The sequence below is a fragment of the Convolutriloba macropyga genome, chromosome 3 (assembly GCF_964194025.1).
Source record: "Convolutriloba macropyga chromosome 3, txConMacr16.3, whole genome shotgun sequence".
In the NCBI taxonomy this organism is placed as follows: Eukaryota; Metazoa; Xenacoelomorpha; order Acoela; family Convolutidae; genus Convolutriloba; species Convolutriloba macropyga.
This window is the reverse complement of record NC_134470.1, coordinates 31,267,933-31,277,151: the sequence shown is the minus strand read 5'-3', so window position 1 is coordinate 31,277,151 and position 9,219 is coordinate 31,267,933. Positions and strand designations below refer to the sequence as shown.

The 9,219-nt window shown below is 33.8% G+C and overlaps 1 protein-coding gene across 1 annotated transcript in view; it reads right to left on the bottom strand.

Moving 5' to 3' along the window:
- Nucleotides 1-1,564: 1,564 nt before the first annotated feature.
- LOC142336998 (uncharacterized) overlaps nucleotides 1,565-9,219 on the bottom strand; it is a 30,669-nt gene continuing 23,014 nt past the window's right edge. Inside the window, exons 7-9 of the mRNA XM_075386008.1 lie at nucleotides 7,234-7,361; nucleotides 2,502-2,673; nucleotides 1,565-1,981 (exon numbers count right to left, since the gene is read on the bottom strand). Coding sequence (XP_075242123.1) covers nucleotides 1,751-1,981; nucleotides 2,502-2,673; nucleotides 7,234-7,361 — 531 coding nt within the window. The 3' untranslated portion in view covers nucleotides 1,565-1,750. The remainder of the gene's footprint in view (nucleotides 1,982-2,501; nucleotides 2,674-7,233; nucleotides 7,362-9,219) is intronic.

Below are 9,219 nucleotides of genomic sequence, written 5' to 3'. Positions count from 1 at the left end.
GGTATAAAGTGTTCGACGATACTGAAAAAAAATGATAAAATGTTAACAAAAAATAAAAAAATATAAAAGACTGAATTTGTGGGATATGAGCTAAAAACCACTGGAAATCTCCTAAACAGCTGAATTTTAATTAGTTGTCCACCAATAGCGTTCGCAAGTTGTTAAATTGGAATCACAAGCCTATAAATCTTCAGCACACAAAGCGTACTTTTGCTGAAAAGGTTTTTTACCTACTGTTTACAATTCATATTTAACTTTAGATGAGAAAAAATGGCATCGAAACAAATTTCAAAAACTAAAAGAAAATGGGTTTAGTTCCAGGACTTCGCTCAACATGGATTCTGCGACCGCCAAATCTTTTTTATAATGATAGCACGAGGCCATATTTTGTGCACTAATTGAATTGCTATGTTTTTCTGAAAGCCTTTCATATAATAAATAAGTTATTTATATTAACCACAAGTTTTGAAATTACACCAGAATCAAACTCAAACAATTTAACTTTCAGTTTTTTAATTGTTCGATCTGCGTAAACTCTCTTGTAATGGTCACACATTAGGTTTTCTAAATACATTTTGTGAGTTCAGGACTTTTAACTCAGTGATCTATGATACCACTGTTGACAAATACCCAAATCCAAAATGCACTTTATGCCAAATTTACTGATTTCATACAACAGTTTTTCCTTTGTGATTTTTTTCATACATATCAGAGTACTCCGGTTAGAAATTAGCATTCAGTAATACAGCTAGATTTAACACGCTGAAACCGATTATTGACTCCATTTTCGTTTGTGATCGTTGCTTTTTAGGTCCCACCTGCCCAGCGAGGCATGGCCAACTCAACTAGTCTGATACGTTTAAAATTAATTTTACGAGTTGAAAAGAAAACGTCAGCTTTTCCAAGTTTAGACCTTTCTGGCGTTTTCAGTCGTCAATCATACATAATTTCAGCATTTCTAATTGTAGATTCTACATAATTGTGGCGTTTCAAAGACTTAATCTACCATATTTTTTGTGTTTCTAAGAGTATATCATACAAAATTTTTAAATCTTGTGTAGATCTTGTATAAATTCAATGCTTAAATTTTAAAGCTTGATCTTACATAATTTAGCGTTCAATTTAGCGTTGATTTTACAAAAATTCAATGCTAAAATGCTTGGTTTTTCAGGATAGCGCTTAACAAAGTGTTGGGTTTCAGTGCCAATAGTTGAGTCTCATTATCCTATATGAATTCTGTTAAAAATTTTTTGGGCATTTTTACAAAATTTCTCAGAACTTTAAAGTATTAATTTTTAAGACTGAATAGTGCGCCCGGTTATTAGTGTGAAGCAAGAAGACATTCTCTTATCAGAGGACCTGGAGAAAACCAATATTTGAATTTTCGAATTCTTAAAATTTGTGAAAATGAATTGATTTCTTTGCCGGTTTTAGAGTCGGAAAAATAGAATGTTTGACACTCCCTGTTTTGTATTTTGTTCTGTATTTTTTTGGTGGAGTGTGAAATAGATGGCGAGTATGTAGCGTTTTCATGAATAGTTTTTCACTGCACATAAAGCGTGTATCAGCTAGAACTTTTGGTTATTATGTTTTGTTACATTACAAATTAATGTTAGGCCTTATTATGCTAAATAATCTTTCTAATATTTTAACAATAGAGTAAAATATTTGAAACAGTTTAGTTCGGGTATTTTGGCTGTTCTGGAATTGGGTATTTTGTCATAACGCCGTTACAATAGATTGTTATTGATTATTGGTTATCAACTCTGAATATATTGAATTCCATATCCTCCTCTTCCCCCTTTCTTCCTCTAGCGGAGTCGGGACCATTCCCTCCTCTCTGTTCCTCCTCCTCTTCGTCCTCTTCCATAATGTCAAGTTCTGCATCTGTCAGTTGCATGTCCGATTGAGCAGTCGAGGGTCGAGAGTCGGGCGGTGCCTCGTCAAAGGCTCGCTGCTTCTCATTCAACTCCTCCTCTTCCTTTAACAGAACAAATTGACCTCAATTGAACAAGAAAAGAGTCTATTTTGAATTATGTTAGTCTTAAGAATCATGGTCACTCCTATGTTTCTTTCATAACATCAAAATAAAGACTCATCTGCAGAATTACCTGTTCTATGATTTTCTTAATAGGTTTTTACACTTGGATGCACGAGCGTATGTTGAGAATATGTGTTTAGAACTACACCTCAACTACGATTAAAACTAACCGAGTTCGATCTTAAGAAAAGTTCAGCTCATTTTCATACCTACTCACATCGTTTTATTTTATATGGGACTCAATAAGTCTATCAAGTTTTGTCCCGATTCAAGTTACTCTTCTCTTAAAAAATATCTATCCCGCGGCCCCCGCCCGTTGTTCCTACCAACCGGTCTTAATTTGAGAACGCATTTGGGTAAAAAAATTTTAAAAATTATAAAAGTACGTAGAAGCGAGTTAAAAATAGAGTTTTATTCCCACTATGACGGTGAAAAAGTGACTAGAAAAGACTATACTAGCCCTCTGAAGTTGGTCCTCAATCTGCTGCTGTTCCTCCTTCTTGCTAATCTTGGCCTTCCCATCCGACATTTTAAAGGCCAGCACCCTCTTCAGAGTGTTGTAGCCTCTCTCCAACATGAGCAGGGCTGACGCCATTATAGTAAACATGGCCCAGATCGTGATTGCATAGAACCTGGAATTTTACAAAAAGCTCTCCCTTTGCCTTAAACTCTTTCTCCCTTTAAGCTTCAAACATTTTTCATTCACAGAGCCGATAGCTCAAAAACAAAATATTTTGATTAACTCGTGATCAGCTCTTCACTCGTACTCGAGATACTGCATTTCCCTCATTTTTTAAATCGTTAACTATGTGGTCGCATGCGGATAATGATATACTTGATTTACTGTCTCTACGGGTTATGGATGAGTTCTGGGCTTTTGTTAGGAAAACATTTTAGGATGCCTTAGCCATTTGAAACTTTTCCTCCTATTGTGCATGCTTCCAAAAGCCCACAACCTAACAAAAGCTCACAACTCATTCATAACCCGTAGAGACAGTAAATCAAGTATATCATTATCCGCATGCGACCACATAGTTAACGATTTAAAAAATGAGGGAAATGCAGTATCTCGAGTACGAGTGAAGAGCTGATCACGAGTTAATCAAAATATTTTGTTTTAATGGCTGCGACAAATTCAAGTACCATTACAAAATGATTCAATTTCTGTTACCTGATACGACAGTGGTGAACTAGCTTTAAGGAAACAACTACTGCTCAACGTTCATTTTTGCAGCTACCACTTAGATCTTCGATACCTCTGTTTCTATTGTATGATTTGATTCAGTCGACTTTTTCGAAATGAGACCAGCCGACTAAGCGGGACGAAAAATCACTACAGTGAAAAAATTGAAGAACCAATGCCCAAACCTCTCATTTTTGCTGGAATTTGAGTTGGGTGCTCTTCTGTCTTCAGTCAGTCACATTGTGGTTTCATTTTTTTGGTGCGAATATTAAAATATTGCTTAGAGGGGATCAGGGAGTTTTGTTATAAGTCACCTACTTTTGTTTGAACTATACCACTTGGTTGCTACATCGGGGGCAATTTACCTTAAATTAGATCCCCGCTAATGCAAGCCATTGATGATAATTAAAAAAATACTGAAATTTAGAAAAAATAAAAAGCGAAACTTCCATCACATCAAATCTACTCGCCAATAAGAGAAATGAAAACAAAGACCAAAAAACAAAATAATCCAATAATCCACAAAGACAATCATATAATGCCCTAGGACCCTAGGAGAAAAATTATCATCGAGATTGCTCAACGTTCCGAGAACAAACTGAAAGCAGAAAACAAATTGCCGCATAATGAGAGAAAAAGAATGAAATATTCAAGGTCGGTTAATTTATCACCGGTTCTTCTATTATAAAAACAGAACAAAAGAAAACTGTTTTGCTTTTTTTCAATTTTGGAACTGCTCTGAATGAAAAGATAATTTTCATTATTATCTGAGATATAATGAGAGAAAAGGAATGAAATCTTGAAGGTCGGTCCATTTATCACCTGTTCTTCTTTTTATAAAAGCAGAACGGAAGAAAACTGTTTTGTTTTTTTTTAATTTTGGAACTGCTTTGAATGAAAAGACAATTTTCGTTATTCCTCGGGCTCACTTGTGGGGGAGGAACTATATACTCAACTGGGTTTTTTGGTCACTCAATATCGACCGATCAAGGTATTCATCGTAGAGAGTTGCGATTAATATCATTAGAAAGACCCTCAAGCAATGAACATGGAAATGAAGAGATTTTTTAATTTTGGTTTACCACGTGTAAATATCGAATCTTAAAGTTTTGTGAATAGTAGACGGAATTCCGTCGTTTTTACTCACATTTCCGTCATTTTTTTTAAAAAAAAAATTTTGATCAATTTTGCTACAATTTGTTACAATTGTTAACAAGAATAATATTGATTTGACATTTAAGGATAGAGAAGGCTTGCTGATTGGTTTTATCCGAGTCTTTTGGTAAACATTGCTACTTTTATGAATTTCAGGCTCCTTTCTGGAATTTGGCTCCAAATACTCAATGTTATCCCTTTCAGTTTTAAATACGCCGGAAGTAGAGATTCAATATCTGCTTTTATAATCTTTTAAAACTCCAAAAAAGGCTAGTATTACATTCCTTTCCTGTAGGAGTCTCCTGGACCTAATAATTTGCCTGCTTTTCGAAAAAAAATATATCAATCTTTAAACAAAAAGAATCACTTATTTTTGGTTTAATGAATATTTACGTTAATTGTTCTACCTTGCAAAAATTTTGAGCAATTAAGTGTTTTGCTGGACAGGTAGCTGATTAAGAGTTAGGTTTTGTTCCATCTTGAGATCTTACAGTGAATTGTTATTCGGATTACATTTGGGCACTGTCTTTTTCAAAGTCTTTTTAGAGTTTTGATTTTTTTATTGTTGATTACTGGCGAGAAGGATTTCAGACCGACGCCCAATTAACGGCAGATCGTTTTTATACCAAAAGGAACCCAAAAGAATAAAATTTATAAGAGGAGAGAAAAGGATATAGTTTTCATGGCTGTGAAAGTTGTTTTCTTATGCCCTAAACGTATTCTTTCTTTATGCCCTAATTCTTTTTGCAAAATTAAAAATTGGTTTTATAAATGCTATTAAAGAACCTATGACGCTATGAATAAGTGAGCTGCGAAAGCTCTGAATTGTTATCTAATGCCTCTATTGACGTTGATTATTTGTTTTAAAAAATGTGGTGATGTTTTGAAGTTTGTCATTTTTTAATCTTATTTCTGTCCTCGCGTATCTTAGACTTCCTAATAAAATACAAAAATTAATCACATTGAAGTAGAAAACATCTTTATAGTGGTTTGCTCTAAATGTTTCTGAGGGTTTCTTGGCTTTCTTACTCCGAAGACTCATATAATTGTTTTGATTTTTGCATGTAGGCCTATATTACAGTTTATTGTTTGTTCCTTTCCAAATTATCAGATTAATGACACGTTCCAAAAGCATTGAAAGAAAGCGCAACAGAAGATTTTGAAGATGTTAAAAAAAACGCTTACAGTTTTCACGACTGCTAAAACGTTCTCTCACTAAATTTAATGGAATTTTCCGCTGAGTTTAAGAATGTTTTGCCGCTATTTTTTTTTCATATGGCATAATAATGACAATGAAAGGCCTTAATTGCTTCCCATGGATTTCTAAACGAATGAGTTTCTAATAAATTTTTCTTAACTAAGATTTTAGATTTTTGTTTCATTGTCGTCAACAATTAAATTAGTCTTATTATTAATTAATTACAGATTTCATCAACTTTTGGTTGCTTCAATAAATATTTTCGCTTTTGGTTATTTTTTAAATGAAGTCTGTACGTCTTAAAGATAAATTTTCTTTACTTTTTCTTGAGTTTTTGACAATGCTCAATTTTGGTGGTTCTTCTTTCTCTTTTTCACAAAGACCCTCTACAAAAAGACCCGGTTAAAATAAAAGTGAACTCACTCAAGAGAAGAATTTGAAATCTTTTTTAATCAATTTGTACTTTCTATTATTTTCAAAATTTTATACTGTCAATGATTTCAACACTGTGGTCTCGATAAATTGTTTGTGAGACCTTGATTTTTGTAAATATTTCTTGTTTTCGTCGTCCTATAATGAATTCGGACTCACTAATAACAAGCACGACTGGCTTCCTGAGCAGTTGCAAATTATTCTGTTTTTAATTTAAGTTGAACTCACTTCTTGATGGAACTTTTGAAAATATATAATTTAAAAAATCAGTGGTTTTTTGTGCTTTATCACTTTAACCTTATTTCTATCAATATAGTGGCTTGCTCTCAGTCGCTTTGTTTGTTCTTTAAAAAGAAGTGACGATAGTAATTTGGTACAATAATGCTTAGAATTATTCTCTGGCCTGTAAGAGAGAAGTTTTCTTCGTTGATGTTTAGGAACAATTCTTTAAAAATTTTTCTTTAAAATTCGGTAATCTTACTGGTGCATTGAAGCCTAAAAATAAGATTAATAAAAATTTGCATAACCTGATGGTTTGTTAGACTTCAAAAAAACGAATTTTTTTAAAACAGATATTGAAATTTCCCTAACTCCCTATAATAAATAAGAGAAGTGCTATTGAAATACAAGTTTGATTTTAGTTTGGTTGCTATCAATCAGCAAGCGCAATTGACTTCGATCTCGTATCGGAATCATACAGGCATATATATTGCAAAAAGTATGCAAACTTTTTAATTTAAGGAAGATGACTGAATGGTGAACTGAGTTGACCAGAAGAACGATGTTACGCAAAAAAAACTATATTTATATAATTTGAAATTCTCAATAAAAATGTTTTGATTAAGAGCTAAATGTTGGCCGTCATAAAAAACAAAACTTCTTCGTAATACAAAAATGGTCTAAAACTTTCAAACTCCTGATCAGACCCAACTGCGCTTGAATCCGCTTATGATTAGTTTTTTCAGAACATATTGACCTCTGATCAGACCAAAAATGACCTCTGATCAGACTATCTCCAGACCATTGTCCAGACCGTAGTGCGCTCGAACTTCCTTCCAGACCCTGTAATTTCGGTCTGGGAGCACACGGGTGTGCGCTCGACTGGGTCTGATCATGAGTCAATTTGGGTCTGGACCTCAACCTGGGTAGACAACTATGGCCTATATACAACTGGCAAATCAAGCTTGCCAGCGAAAACTGGCGCTTCTACAAAAGATAACTAACTGGTCCCCCTCCATGAAGTATCCATCCTTCCATTGGTAGAATGCCTCCATGTGAACATAGTGCAGAGGGCTTCTCTCATCACCCAACAGGAGGTCAAGCTCTGTCTTGTTCTGTTCCATCAGGGTTATCTAAGATGGACAGCAGTTACCTGATTACATAAAAGTGAACATGCTGGGGACAGTTTATAATGCAAATAAGCATGAATGAAGTTCCAATCATTGTGAAATAACTTTATAATTGCAAAGAAGAGGCTTTTTAAATTAAAAGGAAACATAACTATTTTTGTTATACAATAACTTAAAGTCAATAATAAAGCGATTAAGTGGGTTATTCGGTTGAGGTTATTTATGGAAGTTCAAAATTAACACGATCGAGTTAATAAGGACTCACAACCATAAGTACTGAATAAACTAGAGTTATTTTAACATACCTGAAATACAAAAAGAAGTCAATGAGTCTTAAACGCTATTTAGATTCAACATCAGTTACAACCAATTTCTTTCGAGGCGTTGCTTTGGTTAGGAGAGAAAAAGGACTGATTTAATCTTCATAATTCTCATCTTGTTTGAATTATCAAATTATAGCCGCTTTCCATCTCCCACTCATAGAGTGAGAAAAAAATAGTTTCTAATAGTAAGCGCTCATCATAGGGTTCAAATTAATAAACGTGCTAATAAACGTAATAAATGTAAATAACGTAATAAACGTGCTAATAGTAAACGTATAATATTAAGAAAAATGACTGTTCAAAACTCTTCAATACCTGATTAAGACCGACCGCAAAGACAACCAATTAAAGACCACCGGCGAAAATGAAATACAAATTGACGTTGTTATTGCAATAAAAAATAGACATTACCTAAAAATTGAATTATTAAACTAAAAAAAATAGAAACACGTGTTTTTCCATTGGTGTTAAAAACAATTAAATTTCAGATCCAAAATTTTATAACACACGCTTATTTATACTCTCAGCTTCAAAAAGTTTAATTTACAAAACATCTTTTATTGGTGAGGAGAAATTCATCTGAAGAAATTGTTTTATATGTGCCCTGACCCCAGTCCCAGGACATTTCAGAGCTGAATCATTATTTTCCCATATTAACTCGGAAAATCAGTTCAGAATCAGTATAATTGCAGTCCATTTATTAGTTATTATGAGCATGACCAAATCAACGTTTTATATCATGATAATGTACTTGACAGATTAAAATTTGATTTTACCATGATCAGACAAAATTCATGTGAATTTAAAATTTTCGATTTTACCAAAAAAAATTCGAGCATGACAAAATCGCGTGAAAAATTGCTTCCCAAGCTGAAAGGACACGTTACCCGTAAACAATTGGCATCCAGCTTCGAAATAACAGCTACAACTACATCTGGAGAGGGGGGATTTCTGCCTGTACCCCTTGTGATGATAATTTAAAAGCCCAGTTAGCTAAATTTGACGAAACTGACATTCCGATTGACTTGCGGGTTTATTCGCTTCGATATTCGAACGACAGTTTCGGATATAGTTGAACCCGTGATACCATCAGCCCCTCTCCCCCTTCCGTGATACCATCAGAGTATTCTATCAGAAAAATCAGACAATTTACATGCTGAAATTTTTTCTGAGAACATTTTTTTCTCAGGCTTATATTTTTGTCTGAGCAGTTATTACTCAGTATGATTTTGGCATGCAGTTCAGAACAAATTCACATTAATTAGGTTGTCTTGAGTATTAACAATGAATATTGATCTTTGTTGTTTTCAAATGGTTGTGCTTTTTGGCGAGCGGTTGCGCTCTTTGGCGAGGTCTGTTTTAAGTAAAAGGGCAGATCTAATTGAATTATGGCCTTCTCTATTGTTAACTAGTTTGCATATCCTCTTGTAGATAGATTAGATTAGATTAGATTAGATTTAATTTTCCAAACACTGTATGAAAAGTACAATGAGTTGATAGAATCATCGCTTGGGAGACATTCAATTAGGTCAAAACCT